Raw genomic sequence first — 21,649 nt, forward strand, 5'->3', positions numbered from 1 at the left:
TATATATATATATATATATATATATATATATGTATGTATGTATATATGATGTGAAAGTAGAGTCAAATCTTTCAAGCTGAACAGGACAAAACATGTGAGCAGGAGATGGGCAGTAGGAGTGAGGGTAGGAAAGTATGGGAGGGGAGTAGATCAAAGTACAGTACATATTTGTTAAAAGACTCAGAAATATATAACCAATCAAATGCACTTTATAAGAGTATTTTAAGGTATTTAATCCACAGGCTGGAGAGAAGAGATGGCTCAACATTTTAGAGCTTGCTGCTTTTACAAAAGACCCAAGTTCAGTTTCCAGCACTCACACAGCAGCCTATGGCCATCTGTAGGCCTAGTTCCGGGACATACAATATCCTCTTCTGACTTCTACAGATATGATATTCATCTATTGCACAGATATACAAGAAGATAAGCACATATACATAAAATAATAAATACATACATGAACCTAATTTATTATGTAATCTACCAATGGTAATTAAAATAGCTATATTATTAATTTGACTTCGCTGGATAAAGACAAAGATCATTTCAAGCCTTCCTACCCCTGATATTGCTGTTGTGGTCATCTCCAGCTTCCCAGGACAGCCGGACACTCCTGTTTTGTCTTTCTGACAAGAGAAGGTTTCCTGGAGGATCTGGAACACCTAATCAGTAAAAAAAAGATTGCTGTAACATGACACTGAGCAGCTTACAGGAGCAATAAGGATGTCGGAGCAGGGACAATATTTTTCAAGGTATTTCAAGATCATTGATCATCAGCCAACTTCAGCTTCCTTAGATGAACTAACTCTCAAAGCTTCCAGTATATTTATAAACCTCTGCTCTGAGGAGGAAGCAGGCTGACGGTAATAATAGTCATTTTATACACTTATGGCTCTTTAAAGTACACAAAGCACTTTTATCTGTGTTATTTTATTTGGTGAGAGTGTTTGTCTCTCTTGGGCACTGATTCAAAGAGGTACCGAGCCTTGGAAATATTTGACTTTTGGCAGTGATTGATGAAAATAACAATAAAATGAAATAAAATACCAAGAAACTACCTGAGAATTTGTCTAAGCTCAGCTCTGCATGTCCTATTGCCGCTATGTTTCTTTGTAAATAAACATAATTTTAATATTTGGGGTGGAAACAAAAGACATCTGTAAAGAAAGTATAGACTGTTGCTTGGTTGCCCTGACCTCCAAACTCCTAGACATCTGCAGGCTCCCTTCCTCTCTCAGACCACTCTGAGCTGTTCACATTTCAGCAGCCCGAGAGCTTCTATTTCAAATGCTGTCTTCTCCACACTATTTCCCTACTGACCATGGAGGTTCTCAAAAGACCATGCTTGCCTGACAGGGCATTAGAATTGCCTGGAGAACAACACTTAACAATAAATGTCACTTGTTTACTGAAAGAAAGTCATCCAGAATGGACACTCGCAGACTTATTGCCTGTGTGATGGTTACACAGGGTCAAGTTTAGGAGACATGGGTCCCTGGTAAATCACTCATTTCTCTGTGAGTGCTCTATGTGCCAACGTGGAACTACAGCATTTTTAAGAGAAAGGATGCCTTATTAATCTTAGTATTGTTCTTGGTGCCTTGCATGTAAGTGTTTTATGACTAAATGAGGATTTGCAAAACATAGTCACTTCAACCATGTATATACGTGTTCTATTAAATCAATAAAAATTATGTCCTGTGGTTGTGGATAAACAAGATAGAGGCTGTGAGCTATGCATAGTTCTTCGACAATTGATCTTAATTTTTATTATAATTAATGACAGTCAGTCCTACATATATTTTCACAGTTTTTGTAGTATGCTTTCCTGGTGTATGCAAAATGTGGGAGGAGATAATTTTATAGTAGAAGATGCATATTAGACACTGGTAGATGTAACATAAACTGGGAAATCAAAGGCGATGACTTATACTTGAGTGTTAAGGTACATGCATCTTTTTGGTACATAATATATATATATATATATTACCAGAGCAAGGGGAGAAGGAGGGAAGGAGGAAGGGAGGGGGCAGGAGGAGGAAGAGGAGAGGAGGAGGAAGAGGAGGAGAGGAGGAGGAGGAGAGGAGAAGGAGGAGGAGGAGAGAGAGAGAGAGAGAGAGAGAGAGAGAGAGAGAGAGAGAGAGAGAGAGAGAGATTGTAAAGAGAAAAATCTTATCTCAAATAAGCTTTACTTTCCAAGTATTCAAGTACATTTGCTTTAGCTTGGAGGAGACGTTAAAGCTACTGTCCACACTGGCCTCTACGATTTCCCAAATTCTTCTAAGTGTTCATTGAAAAAAGCACTTTTTATAGCTTAAAATGGAACATACTTACTTTTAAAGTTTGGTACATGTCTGTGTTCAAATGTCGGGGACTTAAATAAGAAAGTATTTTCCCAGGGCTGGGGTAGGGTATCATGATCAGACTGCTTGCCAGGTGTACAAAAAACCCAGTGCAGTTCTTCCTCCCCCCAAAATGCAGTTCTTCAATAGCATTCTGTACTTGCAAGCTGAGAGAGTTTACTTTACTCTTTAGGACTCACTAAGAACTCAGTCTGTGGTGAGGTTCTCTAGGCCATCACAGTCAATGTGCTCCACTTGAGAGGAGAATCTGATTCCGTGGAACATCATCACATGGAATCAGCAGAGCACAGAGGATTTAGAAGCTGATTCTCTAAGTATTTTATGGAAATAAATTCTGAGCAAGTTAGTTTACATCTAGGCTTTTAAAATATTGTTTCCTAGGATAAAATATTTTAGAAACTACACCTGTGTTCAAAATCATTTTACGGCCAATTATTGGTGTTTTAATCCAACACTAAAAATAAAAAAACCCCACATACTTTAAAACCAAGGAGGCAGTTTTAAAAATTAATACTATCTTATCTAAAATTCTTCAAAATTACTTAAATTTGGCAGATTAACATGTACAGAAATTATATGTATGATCATAGCCACCGTTTATTTAAAAATTACCAGTATCTCATGGTGCCAAATGAAAGATTAATCTGAAGGGTGAATTTTAAGGTTTTAGGGAAATACAGAAGGTGGTACCAAGCATCAGAAAGCCAATCTTTTGTTGCTGCCATCACTCAAAATACTGGGGAAGAAAGCTCCTGTGTCCTAATGTTCTATATTCATGGTGTCTGAGAGGCATGCAGCCTAGCTTACCAAATGTTCAGCTTCTGTGTGTGGTAAATACTGCTGAAATAGTTACTAGATGATTAAGTAGTTACATTTGTAGAGAACTGAAGAAGCTTTCTTACCTAGAGCTAAACATCTCACCCTTTGAATCATGTCTATGCCTTCTGCAATGTAGGATGTACTTGGTGGAACTCAACTTAGTAGCTATTGGCTTCATAAGAAGGGTTCCAACACAGCTGACTGGCTTTTCATAGATGGAAATTGTTAAAGTATCTGTAGCAGGAGAGGTCTCAGATAATAGTTAGTATTATATTAGGAGAAAGTTCTATTTAAAGGCATGTGGGATGAGTGCCCGGAGCCTGTTTCTGAGGTTGACTTGAAATACGAGTGGTGGGAGAATACCTTCAATAGGAATTGTGAAGGAAAAACCTTCCTGGAGGAACTATGACTTTGGCAGTGGGGTTCAGCAAGCCTTCATACAGGAAAGGAGGGGGCATGAGCATCCTCCACACTTCTCAGATTGCTATACATGCAGCATCAGATGAAAACTACAGCTTACTGCTTCTAGTTCCAATTTCAGGTCTTAAACAGTTTTATTCACTTTCTTTTCTCATTTAACTGTATTTTCCTGTATTTCTTTAAGGGATCTATGCAATTCCTTCACCGGTTTGATTGTATTTTCTGGTATTTCTTACTAGACAGAATTCCTAGTGGAGGGAGGGGAACACCAACTCAATCCCAGAAACTTCGATCCAAAATTTATCCTGCCTACAAGATGTGCAGCGATAAAGACAGAGCAAAGGTGGAGGGAATGTCCAACCAATGCCTGGCCCAACCTGAGAATCACGTCATGGGAGAGAGGCAATCCCTGACACTATTAATGATACTCTGCTATACTTGCAGATAGGAGCCTATCAGAGTTGTCCCAGAATGGCTGTCCTCTGAGAGGCTACAACCAGAAGCAGATTGAAACAGATGCTGAGAGTCACAGACAAACTTCGGCTGGAGCACAGGAAGCCTTGCGGAAGAGTGGAGGGAAGGACAAAAGGACCTGGAGGGGGCAGGAGATCCACAAGAAAACCAACAAAGCCAACTAACTTGGACCCAGGGTTTGCTTACAGAGAGTGAAACACCAACCAAGGACCATGCATGGACTGGATCTAGGTCCCCTACAAAGATATACCTGATAGGCATCTTGGTCTTCATGTGGATCCCTTAGTAAGGGGAGCAGGGATATCTCTGACATGGACTCTTTTGTTTGCTTTTTTTTTTTTTTTAATCACTTTCCCCTAGTGAGGCTGCCTTCCCAGGAAAAAGGGTGCACTCAGTCCTATTGCAATTTGAAGTGCTGATGTGGGTTAGGAGGGGGTCTCCCCTTTTCCTAGGGGTATGGGAGGGGGGATATGGGGAAGAGGGAAGTAGACTGGGACCAGGAGGAGAGGAGGCAGGGGCTACGATTGGGATGTAAAGTGAATAAATAAATAATTAAGAAAATACCCTACAGCTTAAGCAATTTGCTGACTTTTTCCACATGGGGCAGGTTTACAGGTTAAAGGGTTGGCAATGAGGCAATGAAGAAAGGCAATTGGGAAACAGCCAGCAGATGGTCTGAAGGTCTGAGAGCTATAAACACTGGTGGTTTCAGGGGGCTAATTGCTATTATTGGCCTAGTGAAGTGTACACACTGTTTTCCAATCAGTACTTTTTAAAAATCAAGTATGTTTGTTTATAGAATACTCGATGTACACGCTCAACTTCCTGGGGCCCTCGGAGGCCAGACAAGTTTCTTGTGTCGAACATAAATGCCAAGCCTTCACCACTGGACACACCCATTCCCCAGTCTTCCACGGAGCTCACTTTTATTTTCAGCTCCACTTCTCTGAACCATAAGAATGGGTGGGTTGAGACCTTTGATTTTTCTTTTTTTTTATCCACTGCCAGCATTGCTTATCTCCTGCTGCTACTGGCAAACTTCTCATGCAGGGAAAATCAATTAAGCATTAATTAAATTCTTTTATGTGAGAAGAGTAGAAATAATTTGAAAATGGTGTTCCAATAAAACAATAACAACAACAACAAACAATCAAATTTCACTGTACGAGCAGAGGCTCACATAATGACTGACTAGAACACGTAGAACCAACGGGAGTCAGGTGCTCAGAGGAAGCAGAGATTTCTCTTCGTTTATTGTCACTTACCCAGGACTGTGACTTGAGTTTCCTCAGAAGTGCTATCAAGAGTGGTTTGGGCAGAACAGGAGTAAATGCCCTGATCCTCCGCTGAGATGTTATATATGGTCAGATTCGCTCCATCAATCACTATTCTGTTGGGGGGTGGGGGGGGGAATGGGAGGCAAACACAAAGTGATTGATGAGGGTAAGAACAGCTGCCAAAGCAGGAATACAGTCTATACACAATGATTCCTACTCCTTTATTGAAGATGATTAAAGGGAGTGATGAAACCAGTTCATCAATGCAAATAGTACCAAGATGGCCACAGATGAACTCCAGGAGTAAAGTATTATAGTATACACACATGACTACACAGTATTAAATGGGATCACATTTTCACAAATTACAAAATCCAACCATCTGTGACCCATGGGTTGTGACAGTGCTCTGGGCTGGCTGCCATAACTAGGAAGCACACTCCCACTGACTGAGCTAGCATGTGTTTACAGAATTCTTATGGTATAAGCAGGGGACCTTATGCAGAATCCAGGAGGATGTACCTGAAAGAACCCCACCCAATTTCACAGGACCATAATATTATAATGGAATCAGATACTACCTCATTTTGCTATTTCTCCTTCCTCTAAGAGTTTGTTTCCCAACTATAATAGTTAAAGCATTTAACGTGTTTGCACACTAGGTGGCAGTCCTGTCCTTCTTTCTGCAAATTATTTCACTTAGCGTTTTAAAATTCAGTTCTATATATTTTGCCAAGCTACAATACTTTGTGCTGGGAACAATTGCATACTGGGCTGGCAAAGCAAGCAAGCAAGCCTCGTGGAGGCAGCCCACTCATTTTTTGTATGACTGACAAATGGATGTATCCCTGGTTTAGGCAAAGCCCCAAGAAATTTTGCCTCAACACTGCTTTCTGTTGCATTACTGCCTTTCCCTGCTTGTCTCATGTATCTGGCATGGCAGATACCTCAATGTCTATAAAGATAACAATATTCCTCCATAGTTGCTACTCTCTCTGTTGGATGAGTTTCCACAGATGATTTTGTAATTCCTGATTATGCTTCTTGAATTGATTCAAGTAAATTAAAAACCCTCCTGCTCTGTGAACCTCCATGTGAATTCCACCAAGAAGGAAAACAAGATTCAAACAAATTAATAATCAAGGAAATACATGCATCCTAGGTTTAGTTCAAGAAGACCCAGGTGTACACCATGATAAGAAAGACCATATGGATATGAAAACAAAGAATATATATATATATCTGTACAAGACAAGACAGATACCTGTTTCTGACAAAAACCTTGACATAAAAATATTATTGCTTTGAACACATAACATACACTTGAAATAAGAAAAAGATAAAACTTCTGCTTTGAACTAATACTGAGAATATATATAAAACTTTAAACTTATAATAAACAAAAATATCTACTTAGATATAGTTCTAATGAAAGAACTTGGACTCAGTAGTCCTACTGAAACTCCTTTTTCATGTAACAATTATATATCTATTTCTGAATGAGGTAACTTTTTCAGATGATATAAAAACCCAGGACAAAAATAAATTTGTTGTTGATTAAAGTTTTCCTCCATTCACCACCCACCAAATATGTGTCGGTCTGTCTGATTGTCTATGTCTTTATGTATGTTTATCAATGATCTGTGGGAGCTCCTTGTGTTTCTGTGAATATGTGGTTTTCTCTTTCTTTTCACTGTGAACAGAGGCACCAAATAGCAAGGCCACCAGCTTGAAAGTTTAAGAGGTAAAGTATAGAGTTTTCCAGTGCAATCAGCAGCCACAAATAGCAAGGCTACTAGCCTAAAATCTTGACAGTTAAAGTGCAGAGAGAAATGGCAGAAACAATCAGCTCCTTGCCCCAAGGGTCTGGAGCAAAAGCCTTTGATCCCTCTTTCTCACCTACAATGCAACTGTCCCACCTCAGTCACCCCTGGACTGCATAGATGGAAATCCTGTTTTGTTTTTTTTTTAACACGGTTTTCACACAAAACACATTCACTCCTTTATCAATTTTATCTTTCATACTACACTTATATACACATTATAAACATGGACCCCCATTACTTTACATCAAGTTCCATTAGATTTAAAATATGTTCACAATATTAGCTATTTAGTTGGAAAAAAAATCCTGTAAGCAAAGTCCACTTTTTGGAAAGGGTGACAGTCCTACGTAACTGAAAATGTTGATGCTAAATTAATAAACTGAAAGTTTTGAAGATCAGAAAACAAATCTTAATCATCCATGCCTGTTCACTGAAGGTATTGCCCCTCATCTGTTTGTATAATGAAAATTTGTCACCAGCACTTTTGTACTATAATAACCTAGGGGCCACAGCTGAGACCTTTGCATTGAGATGTGCCTTATGTATACATACACAGATTTTAACAATGAGGCCAACAAGGTAACAGTTGTGCAAGGAACCAACTAGAGAAATGATGAGTGAATGGTTCAAAAAAAAAATAGTGGTCAATGATGTTAATTGTATTTTTCAAAACCATCAGATCTTAATTCACAATAACATTATCCTTCAGCTGTTTATTCCTTTTTATCAAATCATGTTTTTAAAAAGTGGAGGCAGAAAGACATCAAGCAGCTAGTGTGAGAGTACCAGTATATTAAGTGTCAACATTAGGATCTGGGGATCACTGAGTTTGAGCTCATTCTTTTAAACAAGACCCTGGTGTGGTCTCATCTAAGGAGAGCTTGTGGTGTCTCCAGACCTTTGGAATTACTATGTAAATTCAGATGAGATTTGACTTCAACGTGATAACTTAGCTCTCAATCAAAGACAATACAAGAAGAAACAGAACTGACCTTTGTGCGATTTTAAAAGAAAAAACAGGTGTCTGACTCAATTCTATTGAATTCTATTGATCTCTTTCTATTTTTGATGCACATAAACTCCAGTGATTCTCAACACTTGCGCAAACTTCCTTATTTCTTCTATCTTATGTGTCCCTCCTGTCCAGAATACTCAGAAATGCATCCTCAGCCTTTGCCTACATGAGTTTCATATTCACAGACTCAACCAACTATGGATGGAGAATAGCTTTTAAACTTGTGTCTGTACTAAACAGGTACTTTTTTTTCTTCTCATTTTTCTCTAAATTACATTGTATAATGCCTAGTTGGTGAGCATTCACATTGCATTAGTTATTTAAAAGAATGTAAATAATAAATAAAATAATCAGCATTATATTATCTATATAATTATAAGCAAATAATAATTATAAATCTATAGTTTATATATATATTATATTTAAAATATAATTAAATATATAAAATATATTAAATATATAATCACTTATGTAAAAATAATTATATATTATATATAAATACATTATACACATAAAAATATAAAATAATTAAATATATAAATTAACATATAAATACATAAAGTATATAAATATATAAAATAATATCTAAAACATGAAATCTATGGTTATAAAATATATAATATATGAAATAAATATATAAAATATAATTAAATATAAAATAACCTTATATTTAAAATAATTATGAATATATAATAATATAAATTTTATTGTAAAATACAATAAATAAAAGCATGAGATTTAAATAGACCATCCTTATATAGGATGTTCTTGACTTGACTACCCTTGGACACTTGACTACACAGATTTTGGTGTCTGTTAAGGGTTTTGCAAGCCACTCCTGTATATAGAAGGGCCAGCCAATGTTGGAAATACTTTTAACAGGATGACTAGCATATATAATTGAGGGTTATGGGCAGGAAGGACTTGTTTGAGACTAGCAGGTAGAAGAAGGGAATGGACACCGCCTTTTTGGAAGCAGTATGAACTGTTGTTTTGACAGACAATATGGTACCACAGTTGACCTCTCCTATAGCATCATGGGAGCAGGTAATCTGAGGACAAACCAGTAGTTTTCAGACTCCTGGATCACATACTTACTACCCATGAGCAAGAGCCCCAAACAACAGTTAGAAACACCCTTGACATCTTGTTCTTCCTGTTTTCCCAATGGATCGGGTTGCTCCTAAACCTACGCAGTTAACATGTATCTCACATCTGGCTTCTGCTTCTTACTTTGACAGGAGAAACTATGCTTTACAGAAAATAAATGGCAAAACTAAGAAGGAAAACTTATAAAAGAAACAGAACTAGTAATTTAAAACCTTCTGAGTACTGACTTGAAGAATTAAACATCTGAGTATTTTCTTGTATTTTAATGAAGTTTGAATAATTTTAGCACTATTTTTCTAATGTGTAGTATTACACACACACACACACACACACACACACACACACACACACACTCCTTTCATAGCATTGCACTTACCTGCTATCTTCTGTGCCATTAATTTCAAAAACCTCTCCATCTTTACTCCAGGACAGTTTCAAACTGGGCTGCAAATGTGAGTCACATTGGCTTTCACAGTGTAGCTCAAGAACATGTGATTTATGGATGCGAGGGTTCTTAGGAGAAACTCTGAGCTTTGTAGCATCTGTATGTTTTTCAGTCAAACAAAGGTATTAGTTAGAACTACGGTGCACAGCTCACTTTGTTATTAAACGTCTACAACCTAGGCAACCAAAATTGTCATGACACTGTCACATTCACATGCAAAGTACCCTACTGTAATTTTCTAACCTTGAACCTGAGGAAATCTAGGTGCAAGCACCAATTAATAAGTTAGCAAAATTTCATACTGTTCTTTGCTAAAGTAAGTAACCAAAGTGTGAGCTAATACATGTCTCTAGAAGTTGAAAGTAATATAATTTCTCATTCTCTAGTGTCTAGATATATACTCATGTTATAAGTTGGCAAGTCAGTTTATTTTATATTCACACACTTACTAATTTACAAATCTGAACTGAAATGGTAACGCCCTGAAATAAGTGGACTATCCACGCAAACGTGGAGAACCAGACAACAAGCCCTACAAAAGGGAAGCCTGCATCCCTGCATCTCTGTCCTTACTCAAAGGTGTTCCCAGAGCTTCGGAGGGATGGCACTGTAAATGTTTGATGTTCACTTGTAGAGTGTCTTGCTGAATGAGACAGAGCATACCACTTTAGTATGAAATCAATTGCTACTATCAAAACTATGAAGCCCAAAGACTAATGCATATCAAAGCTGGTCAATCAGCAGCTTTCTAGGATTTCACTGAGGAGGAAAGGCTAATTGACATGGGTGTTCATGGTTTAAGGAGAACAAAAAAGCTTGCCCAAGCTGTCAAGCTGCTTTTTTTTTCTATCCCTGAGATCAAATTTCTATGATCTTGTTAAATGATCAGACAGAAACTGATACTTGGTAACACTTCAAGTTTTCTATTGGAATAAACCAGATCCAAAAATACATCTAGATAGATATTTCTTAACATATATATGGACATCTACCACTAGGGATGTACAGCTATCTGCTAAGAGGACTTAAATCCATAAACGTCACACCTTGCCTTACTAGCACTAGTCTTTCAGAGGAAATGCACTGGAGGGCTTTTGCGAAATGAACAAAGTAATTTCATCAGGTACTCAAAGTTAAATAACAGTGTTTCATCTGAGAAAACAAGTAGCAACTGAACCTCCCATGAGAAGTCATAAAAGAGAAAGACAAAGCAAAATAACAATACTTCTAATATCCAAGTTGGCTGTGATGACGGCTTTTCCCATCGCATTTTCTACCCAACAAGAGTACGACCCTGCATCTTCCTCAGTAGTCCTGTGGATCTCCAGTGTGCCATTTTCATGGGTGTGGTACCGGCTCCCTTCTAGGGGATGTGCTTCATCAGCCACCTCCCTATGGAGATGGAGTTATGAGTCATTTTTTTGTTTGGGATACAATTTTTCCATTATTCAGATATTGTTTATTGATATTATTTAGGCTTATACCTTCTTTGGGTGCTTGGCAGACCTTCTGAAAATTCTGGTGGAGATTTATTTCTTGCTTAGAACTGCCCAGGATGCACATCAGACCTGGCCAACAGACTGTAGCTAAAGGGAACCCAGTTCCCTCCTCATACAGTTGCCAATGTCTGTCTCATAGCTGCTACCACCAAAGAGCTTAATAAATAGTTTCTGGCTTATTTATGGTGAACTCTTTAGTTAATGATCGCTCTAGGATAGCAAATGGGAAATGTAGTAATTGAAACAGATAACCAACCTTCCCAGCCTCCTGCTGTCCTAAGAGAACATTGGTCATTCAGAAATATTATAAGCCAGGGAGTCTTGCCTCTCCTGTGGACATGAATTACACTTACCCTATCAACCTCAGGCTCATTTTCTCCCACATTCATCCATTCTCCAAGCATTTCTTGTCAGAGCCTGATTAACCCTGTACATTTTGTAGTAAGTGATTGCTCGTGCTCACAATTCAAGAGGAAAAATAGGCCACTGGCACAGGCTTTTACAAGTGGGGACTAGGCTGAGAAGGCCATGAGACTTGCCTCAGATGCAAAATTTGAAAGCATTTCAGAAATCAAGGTAAACAACATTTTAATCAAATATTTTAAAAGTCAAAACCAAAACCCCACAATAGGCAAAACATCACAATTTAATTAGACAGGTTATGACTTTGCACTTCCATGGCCTGCCCTCACTACTTTTGCCCTGCTCCAAGCACCATAGAGCAATAACACAAAGATTTCACAGTAAAGTAACCAAGCTCTATCAGTAAAGCAAATAACACAGCAGATGCTTATAGTGATATGTTTAGATTTAAGCAACAATAACATTATTAAAACCAAAACTAATCTTGGTAACATCTTAAGTGTGTTTGTAACTGAGAGTAGACTAATATAAAGAGTTCAGAAGCAATAAGAACCCTTAGACAGACCCGTCACAGACAAAAGAAAGTAATATTTACAAGTGTCTTAGTAAATCATTTTAATTCTTTCTTTTTATGAACACAAATGGCTCTGCAAATTTCATGTGAAAAAAAAATCCTAGAATTCTGGCCAATATTTTCAGGAGAAAAGAGTAATTAAATTTCTTTTTAAAAAATTTTTATTAATTTATTCTTGTTACATCTCAATGGTTATCCCATCCCTTGTATCCTCCCATTCTTCCCTCCCTCCCATTTTCCCCTTATTCCCCTCCCCTATGACTGTTCCTGAGGGGGATTACCTCCCCATGTATATGCTCATAGGGTCTCAAGTCTCTTCTTGGTAACCTGCTGTCCTTCCTGTGAGTGCCACCAGGTCTCCCCCTCCAGGGGACATGGTCAAATATGAGGCACAAGAGTACGTGTGAAAGTCATACCCCACTCTCCACTCAACTGTGGAGAATGTTCTGTCCATTGGCTAGATCTGGGTAGGAGTTTAAAGTTTACTGCCTGTGAGCTAAACAGAGAATTCTCAACAGAGGAATATCAAATGGCTGAGAAACACTTAAAGAAATGCTCGACCTCCTTAGTCATCAGAGAAATGCAAATCAAAACGACACTGAGATTCCATCTTACACCCATCAGAATGGCTAAGATCAATAACTCAACTGACACCTCATGCTGGCGAGGGTGTGGAGAAAGAGGAACACTCCTGCATTGCTGGTGGGAATGCAAACTAGTACAACCACTTTGGAAAGCTATCTGGTGCTTTCTCAGAAAAATGGGAATAGGGCTTCCTCAAGATCCAGCTATTCCACTCCTTGGAATATACCCAGAGGATGCACTACCACACAACAGGGACATATGCTCAACCATGTTCATAGCTGCCTTATTCATAATAGCCAGAACTTGGAAACAACCTACGTGTCCCTCAATAGAAGAATGGATAAAGAAACTGTGGTACATTTACACTATGGAATACTACTCAGCTATTAAAAACAAGGAATTTCCAAAATTTGTGGACAAATGGATTGAACTAGAAATTGTCATAATGAGTGAGTTCACACAGAAGCAAAAAGCGCTAAATGGTATATACTCACTTATATCGAGACACTAGTCCAAGGTGTACGTCCCCATGAAAAACTGTACCTACCAGGATAGTGGGTAAGAGGGGAGGACATCCTATTGAGACTTTAGGTGTGAGAAGCCTGGGAGAAAGAGGAAATAGAAGGATCCAGCGGGTCCTGGAAAACCACAGGCGAGTCTGGGCCCTGGGGTCCTCCACAAACTATGGCAACAGCCAAGGAAAAAATAGGCAGTAAACCTCGAACCCTTACCCGGACTAGCCGATGGACATTCTCCACTGTTGAGTGGAGAAGGAGATCTAACTTTCACATAAACTCTGGTGCCCCATATTTGAACATGTCCCTTGGATGGAGATGCCTGGTGGCACTCAGAAGAAAGATAATAGGTCACCAAGGAGAGACTTGATACCGTATGAGCATATACAGGGGGAGGAGTTCCCCCTCAGACACAGACTTAGGGGAGGGGAGGGGAGTAGGGGGGAAGTGGGAGGAAGGGAGGAATGGGAGGATACATGGGATGGGCTAACAACTGAGATGTAATATGAATAAATTAATTTAAAAAAACAAATAAAAAATAAAGTTTACTGCCTGTATTGTCCTTGTCTGGTGCCTTAGTTTGAGCGGGACCCCTGTGCCCAAATCTGCCTATCATAATGTTCTTCTTGTAGGTTTCAAGGACCCTCTGGATCCTTCTACTTTTCTATTCTCCCATGCTTCTCTCATCTAGAGTCCCAATAGGATGTCCTCCCCTCTGTCCCAGTTTCCTGGGAAGTGAAGGCTTTCATGGGACATGCCCCTTGGGCTAGTATGCCGATATAAGTGAGTATATACTATTTGAGTCTATTAAATTTCATTCCTTATTTCTCAGAGACATTCGCTCACTATAACAACACAAACAGTATAGCCTGCCAAATGACAGCTTAAGAAACCCTCAAGTCATTCTCTTAAGATAACAACAAGCATCCTACCAGATCACTGTGGCCTTGGGTGAAGCAAAGTATTCACAATGTAAGAAAGCACTGTATCCAACCACTGTTGCATAATTTTCTTCATTCTTAGTTTTTATCAGTGGGACAACATCTAGTCAAAAATAATAAAAAACAAGTTTTAAGACTTTTTGCAATATTAGGTACAGAGGACATTTTCAATATCCTTGGCATACTCAGAAGAATGGAAGACTGCTGAACATTTCAGTACAGACTCCTGAATTAGAATATTATCCAAAACCAGCACATTCTGAAAGCATTATTTCATTATGAAGTCCAATTTTTATACATAAAGTGAACCACACTTTGATTTTCTTCCCCATGTTTTATGTTTCAAAATTTCAGTTGAGACTTTAGACTGGAGAGATAGCTCAGTCAGTGAAGAATTTGATATACAAGCATGAGTTTACTCCCCAAAACCTACCAGGAAAAAAAGGCACAAGTTTGTAATCCTGCCAATGAGCATCAAGAAACATGTGATTCCCTGAGGCTCACTGGGAATAGTCCAAGGCTATTTAATAATGTCCAGACCTGTGAGAGATGCTATCTTAAAACTAAAGGTAAATGGTACCTGAGGAATGATATGCAAGGTTGCCCTCTGGCCTCCACATGAACAAAAACACATATATTCCCATAGTAGGTCTAACACCCCCTTGCTCCCTCCCCCAAAAAAATCAGGTCCTTGTGATAATAATTTTAAATGCTTTCCTTCAGCAAATAGCAGGAGAATCTCAGACTTGGGCATGCTTACCTACAACATCAATATTGGCATTGGCAAGTATGGTTCCATGAATATTTGAGGCTTCGCACTGATATACAGCAGTATGATTCGGTTGTAGATTTGTAAAACTGATTTCCCTGGGGAAGAGAACGTCACCAGGAAATGGATGGTCTGAAAGAGAAGAGATAATGTCAGTGTGATAAAGAACAGAATATAAAATATTGATGAACCATTTATTAAATCTGTCACACAGTATCTATATTTTAAGACCAATTTAGGGTGAAAGATAGTTCACTGATGAAAAGTTTTTGCACAGGTGCCTTCTCAGACCATTTTTCATTTGCAACATCTTTTCAAATTATGCTTCCAAAAACTTCATGTTGCCCTACTGCTCACTGCCTCTCTCTATCCTCTGTCATAATAAGATTGGGGGTGACTTGCTTGATATCTGAGTCCTTCTGTGAGCTGACTTACACTTCACCATCTGCATCTAGATGTTAACCAGTACAGAACAGAACAAGAGACCCTAACTGGCCTTAGTCTCTCTTTTGGCAACATTTTTCCTAGCCTATTTTCCCCCTTTTCTACTATTTTTGAATCTGGGACATTATTTTGTGTGCTTTATATTATCATTTAGCATTTCAAGTATGTAGCTCACAAGACTTAATATTCTCTCTGTCTCTGTCTGTCTCTGTCTCTGTCTGTCTGTCTGTCTGTTTCTCTCTCTCTCTCTCTCTCTCTCTCTCTCTCTCTCTCTCTCTCTCTTCCTTCCTTCCCTCCTCCCCTCCCCTATCTTCCTTCTTTTCTTCTTCTTCTTCTTCTTCTTCTTCTTCTTCTTCTTCTTCTTCTTCTTCTTCTCCTCCTCCTCCTCCTCCTCCTCCTCCTCCTCCTCCTCCTCCTCTTCGTAGTTGTCAAGTATACAACATTTTAACATAAATCTAGCCTACTTTCTATGGTGATTTTACTCCATTACTCCAGGGTGTTTTTACACACATCTAAAAACTTGGAACTAGCAACTACTACAAATAAGAGAGAACATGTGAAATTTGCCTTTCTGGGCTGGGGTTACTTAACTAAATATTGTATTTTCTAGTTAAATCCATTTACCCACAATTTACCCACAAATTTCATATTTCATTTTATTTATAGATGATTAGTATTCCATGGTATGTGTGCAACACATTTATATCCTCCATTTATCAGTTGAACTACATTTCCCATCTTGCGTCCATTTCTCATCTATTTGTGAATAGAGTAATCCTGGAAACATTTTCATTCAGAGAACACTGAATAGATTCAACAGCTTGTATTTATATGTCATGTGTGTGTGTGTGTGTGTGTGTGTGTGTGTGTGTGTGTGTGTGTGTAACACTAATGACAAAAGATCAATAATGACTAAAGCAGCCATGAGTTTAGGAGGGAAGGTCCAACAAAAATTAGAGGAAATGATTCAATTATATTTAAATAAAATTTAAAAACACATTAAAAAACACTACTACTAATCCTGGAAATAATTTTTGGAAATTGTAGAACCTAAATTTTTTGTGCACTTATTAGGGGCCCACGAATTCTAGTGGGTATGGCCCACGAATTGTAACATTGTCTCTGCTCATGGCCTTCAGATCAGCATCTGCATGGCTTTATAAATAATACTGTTCTAGAAAATGAATATCCTACAGCATCTGAACCTAAGGTCCAAATTTTGCTAAGACACAACTGAAAGGCAGTAAGAAGAAAATCAACTTGGGCTAGAGTTGTTGACTGAAGGACAATGAGTCAAGAAATTCTAGTTTATATGACGTTAACAAATATTTTCTATCTCCTTGTATTTCTGTCATACAAAATAATAATTACTTTACACTTTATGCTTTTGAAAATAAGGACTACTACACATTGGCAGACTTTTTTATACACTCTTCCTTTCTCTCTCACTGGAGCCATAATGTGTGCATTCCTTCACCCAGCTGTTAAAGCCCTGTCTGTACAGATTACAGTACATTTTCAGCTTCTAAAGGGCAGGCATCACCAAACAATGAGTAAATTTTTGTGGAAATATCTGAAAAAGTACAAGAGATGATATTTTATTCATGAATGTTCCCTGTCAGCAGGCAGAAAAGCAGGTCCTGACTCCCATAGAACTATGAACTATGTGCCTCATCTAAAAAAGAAACTATCCAGAGGTGTATAAGCTGGAGGACTTTGAGGTAGAGAAGCTATGTTGTTAACTAGGTTGGTTCCCGGTAACTACATATTTTTCTTGAAAATCAGAAACTCTTGTCTGGCTATAAAAACAGAAAAGGGTGACTATAAGAAAACGGCCATGCTTGCAATGATGTCAGCTGTGGATATGGAAGAAGAGAGGCCTGGGTGGAGAATGTAGCCAGCCTGTAATGACTAGAGAAATAAAGGGGACGGGTAAAGAAGGACAGGGAAAGTGAAAGAGATACTTTGGTTTCCTTCCCGTTAGACTTGCACTGACCTTCTACTGTACAGAATTATTCAACAGCAAAATTTTCCCAGGCGCAAGCCACCAACTTTCTGCTATAGCAACATCAGAAAGCTAATATAAATCTTGGAGCTAATTTATCGTCTACTTCTTCTGGATTAACAGGATGGATAGCCCTTCTAAGTTCTTTTTTTTTTTTTTTTTTTTTTTTTTTTTTTGCTTTTTCGAGACAGGGTCTCTCTGTGTTAGCCTGGGCTGTCCTGGACTCACTTTGTAGACCAGGCTGGCCTCGAACTCACAGCGATCCGCCCGCCTCTGCCTCCCGAGTGCTGGGATTAAAGGCGTGCGCCACCACGCCCGGCTTCCTTCTAAGTTCTTTAGGAGAAAAACTGTAAAGTGCACCATGAGGGATTCAACCGCTGATCTCATCCTTCATTCCTCTACTACTGCACAGACTCTTAAGGCTGGCAGAGCTAGCCTTGTCATCCCTGTGCTCCTCCTTGTATCCTGGGCCCCAAGAGTAGCTTTGAATAAAAGACGGCATTGTAAAAGAAGAAGAACTAAGACCACATCCTAATGATTAGATGAAAAACAATTAACCCTTACTCAGCTCTCCTTCTTTGAAGAGATATGGAAATTGCTCAATATACTACATACTGCCAAACATCCAAACATCAATTTTCTTAATGTCTCAAGAAAACACAACTTTAAATAGTATATACCAAAATATACTAGTCCTGACATGATGCCAGAATTATTTGTAGATGTTTCTCTTTCATAAGGTCAGTGAGAATAAGACAATATGGTCAGAAAAGCCTCTACTCAAATTCGCTCTTTTCCAAATTTCATGCTAGCCCTGAATTTACTTGTGTCTTGTCCTTAAGTACATACTCTAATTCAGGAGAGCCTCTGTCACTGCATCTGAAAAGTGAAGAATAAAGAGATCTGTATTTCCAAGGACCTCTCAGAAATACTGGATGTCATCTTTGTGGGAATGGATCTACGGGTAATCAACCACTGGACTCACTTGTGCTTAATTTTGAAATAAGATTCATAAAAAAATAGCATTTTCTAAAATTATAAGTCCAAGGAGTTTTCAAATCCTTCTGTCAAATCCAAACTGGCATCACACCTTGGTCCTGTTGCAAGTGTCTGAAGAAAACTGTGCTGAAGAGCTGTGCAAACAGAACAGCTTGCTCTCCTCCAGCCTGGTTAGTTCTGTCCTGCCTATGGTTCCTGAGAGCGTAGCTATACCTGTCTCATCCACCAACGAATCTTGGGATCTACTTTAGAAATATCTACTACCTGACCACTATAACAAAATGTCTATCCTGAGGCCTCGGTGTCTTTCAATCACCATTTTGCAGTCATAGAGTTAAAGGCTGCATTCAAACACCAGACATTTTCATTATCACATGCATTTCAAGGGCTATGAATATACCTCAGTGGGAAAGCACTTGCCTGGCATGTGGGAGCAACCTCAGTTCAAACTCTAGTACCTCACAAACAAACAAAGAAACCATAACATTTGTAACTCATGTTCCTCTATCAAGACCATCTATGACTGGCCATCTGTCATGAATAAATCTCAGGACCTCAATCAGGCCTTGTCAGTTTCTATGCTTATGATGCCTTCATCTACTGATTGCCTTTACCAGCTACCTGGCCCTTCCTCATGCCTCGAGCTTAAGCCAAACTAGACTGTTTTCTTCTCCTTCTCCGGATGCACACACCTCGGGAGTCTTTTAATTTACTCACCTCTCCACTCCAAAAGCACTCACAGACAACCGATGACAGCTGATTTCCTTACCTTCTTCATCCTTCTTCATCTCTCAAAGTATGTACTTTCATAATCATAAACTTACATTGCATCTTGAACTTAACCTAAGCACTTCCTAGACACAAATTTCTCAAATTGATCCCTTCCAACTTATATGTCTTCTTATAAACCATCGAATCTAATTAGTACTGTCTGTTTGTACACAGGTGAATGGTATCCATTGGAGAATCAGTGTTGTCTGTAAGTACCGGGGTGGGCACTATCCACTGGATCATGGGCAACCTTCTACTGGCTATACACCAAATGAAAAACGTCTTCTCTCCTTCAGCATCCATCAAATACCAATAACTCCTTCACTAGGGGTAATGTCTCATAAATCATCCCCACACCCACCAATGCTGGAGTTGTGATGGATAAATCCTAGGCAGTTAAAATACATGCTGTGAGTTCACGGGTGCAATAGCCACTTCGTGTCCAGAAGATGGCGTTTCATAGCACTCTTCTCCATTCTCCAGCCATTATATTGCTTCCGCACCCTTAGTATTCCCTGAATCTCAGAGGGAGATATAGATGTCCCATTTAGGACATCCTAGTACTTTGTCCAGCTCTAGGGATCTATATTAACCACCCTTCCCTACAAGCAGAAGCTCTGTAACCAAGCCAGAGATCAGCCCTAATATGCAGGTTTCATAAGCTGCCTACCTGGGCTATTCCGCATCAGCACAGGCATCCAAGCAGAGAAGCCTGAAATCTTTACCCTCCTGTATCCATCTCCCAGCGTTGTTACTCTGTGTCATATCATGAGCAAAACATTCTCCAGAATGGTGTTTTTGTCAAGCCAAAGAATGAACCCACAAGTCACTGCTATTTTCATCTCTGTTTTGCTTATGAAGATACGGGTTTTAAGAGAGTCAGTCGCATTCTCAGGCACACTACTGTTAAATGTTAGGATGACTATGCAAACACAGGCAGTGTGGCTCCAGAGTTCATAAACCATCAGAGTTCTCTACAGATATATCATGGCCTTGGGTAGCTACTAATTTATCTCCTTCAACACTACCAACTACCACTGCTTCCATTCGGTAGCTTGAGAAACTGAAGCTTAGGGGATTCGGTGACCAGCTGAAGGCCATAGCACTGAGAAGAGTCAGAGCTCAGAGAGGACTTTGCTTTGTGAACCACAAGGAGGCCACACTAATATTGGGAAGCAGGACAAATAACTAAATGGGAGGCAAATACCTAGACTTGATATTTATTTCCTCCATGGAACTACTTACCCAGAACATAACACAGTAGATTCTGTCCTCCTGCCTGAACAAATACATTCAGAATAGCCTCAGCTATGTGTTCAAATAAAAGTTTAGGGACCTGGAGATGGGCACAGTGAGGAATCTGGGCCCTCTGTCCTCGTCCATTTCTGTCTTTCCATGACCACTTAATGTGGACAAGACTCAAGGGGATTTTCTAGTTTTGCCAACTGCAGCTAGGGAGCTATTACTTTATGTAAAGTTTTGAGCTGCACATTTTTTCCTGGCCACAACATAGAGTTAATGTGTAACTAATGGATATTCATGGCAGGGGCAGAGTCCAGGATCAGGGTTGTTGCATGAATGGAAGAAATTTTAATATCCAACTTATGCTTTCATATACTAGGTTACTTTCATCATTCCTTCTCATAGGCAGGAGCAAGTGTTGGTTTGTATTAATCTTTTTGCTAATTGTTATTATTTACTATATTATATAATTAAGTCTGTGCAATAATATATATATATTATATATTATATATATATAATAGTATGTGCAAAAACTTCCAATTGTATCTTCCATTGTATTTGTTGTCAACAATCAAATTGCCCATAAAGAAGTACTTGTTGATTTCCTGGCAATGTATTATGCTAATTCAGCCCATCCAGTCTGCTTCAGACATCATCAAACTGTCTGATCATAGACTATCCCATTCAATTGCTGCCCTCCTCACCAGGTCTTTGTTTGTTTGTTTGTTTGTTTGTTCGTTTGTTTTTAACTCACTTTCAATTGGCAAGCCATTGACTTTCCATTTGATCGTGGGTTGAGGTGACCCTTCTGCTTCACACAACAAGATGCCATTGCTCCCCGTGCTGTACACGGCACTCTGAGGTTTCTTTTTCCAGCTCGGAGGCTCTGAAGACAAAACAAAGAGAATTTCAGAAAGTATACCCTTAGCAAAAGATGCAATTGCTGTAACAGGCCTGCATTTCTACCACAAACCAGCAGAGGGCAGACACCACAAAGTATTCCATTGCAGCAGCTCCTTTGGTTAAATTCAGTAAAGGAAGGTGGGTGTACTCTGTGTGTGTGTGTGTGTGTGTGTGTGTATGCGTACTTAAATTACACTCTGAATCTGTATATAAATCAACATACCAAAAATATATAGCTGCTTTAGTATACATTTCGCCAGCAGAAACATGAGGGAGGACTAAGCAGACGG

At 39.0% G+C, this 21,649-nt stretch overlaps 1 protein-coding gene across 6 annotated transcripts in view; it reads right to left on the reverse strand.

Moving 5' to 3' along the window:
* Positions 1 to 21,649, reverse strand: part of CHL1 (cell adhesion molecule L1 like) — a 200,945-nt gene that overhangs the window by 26,364 nt on the left and 152,932 nt on the right. For all 6 annotated transcript variants that reach the window (XM_084766825.1, XM_084766824.1, XM_084766827.1 and 3 more), the window contains 7 exons: positions 21,211 to 21,342; positions 14,987 to 15,127; positions 14,218 to 14,329; positions 10,975 to 11,141; positions 9,681 to 9,846; positions 5,342 to 5,466; positions 561 to 662 (listed from right to left, as the gene is read on the reverse strand). In XM_084766825.1, coding sequence (XP_084622951.1) covers positions 561 to 662; positions 5,342 to 5,466; positions 9,681 to 9,846; positions 10,975 to 11,141; positions 14,218 to 14,329; positions 14,987 to 15,127; positions 21,211 to 21,342 — 945 coding nt within the window. The remainder of the gene's footprint in view (positions 1 to 560; positions 663 to 5,341; positions 5,467 to 9,680; positions 9,847 to 10,974; positions 11,142 to 14,217; positions 14,330 to 14,986; positions 15,128 to 21,210; positions 21,343 to 21,649) is intronic.

Source organism: Acomys minous, assembly GCF_964271855.1.
Source record: "Acomys minous genome assembly, chromosome: 17".
In the NCBI taxonomy this organism is placed as follows: domain Eukaryota; kingdom Metazoa; phylum Chordata; class Mammalia; order Rodentia; family Muridae; genus Acomys; species Acomys minous.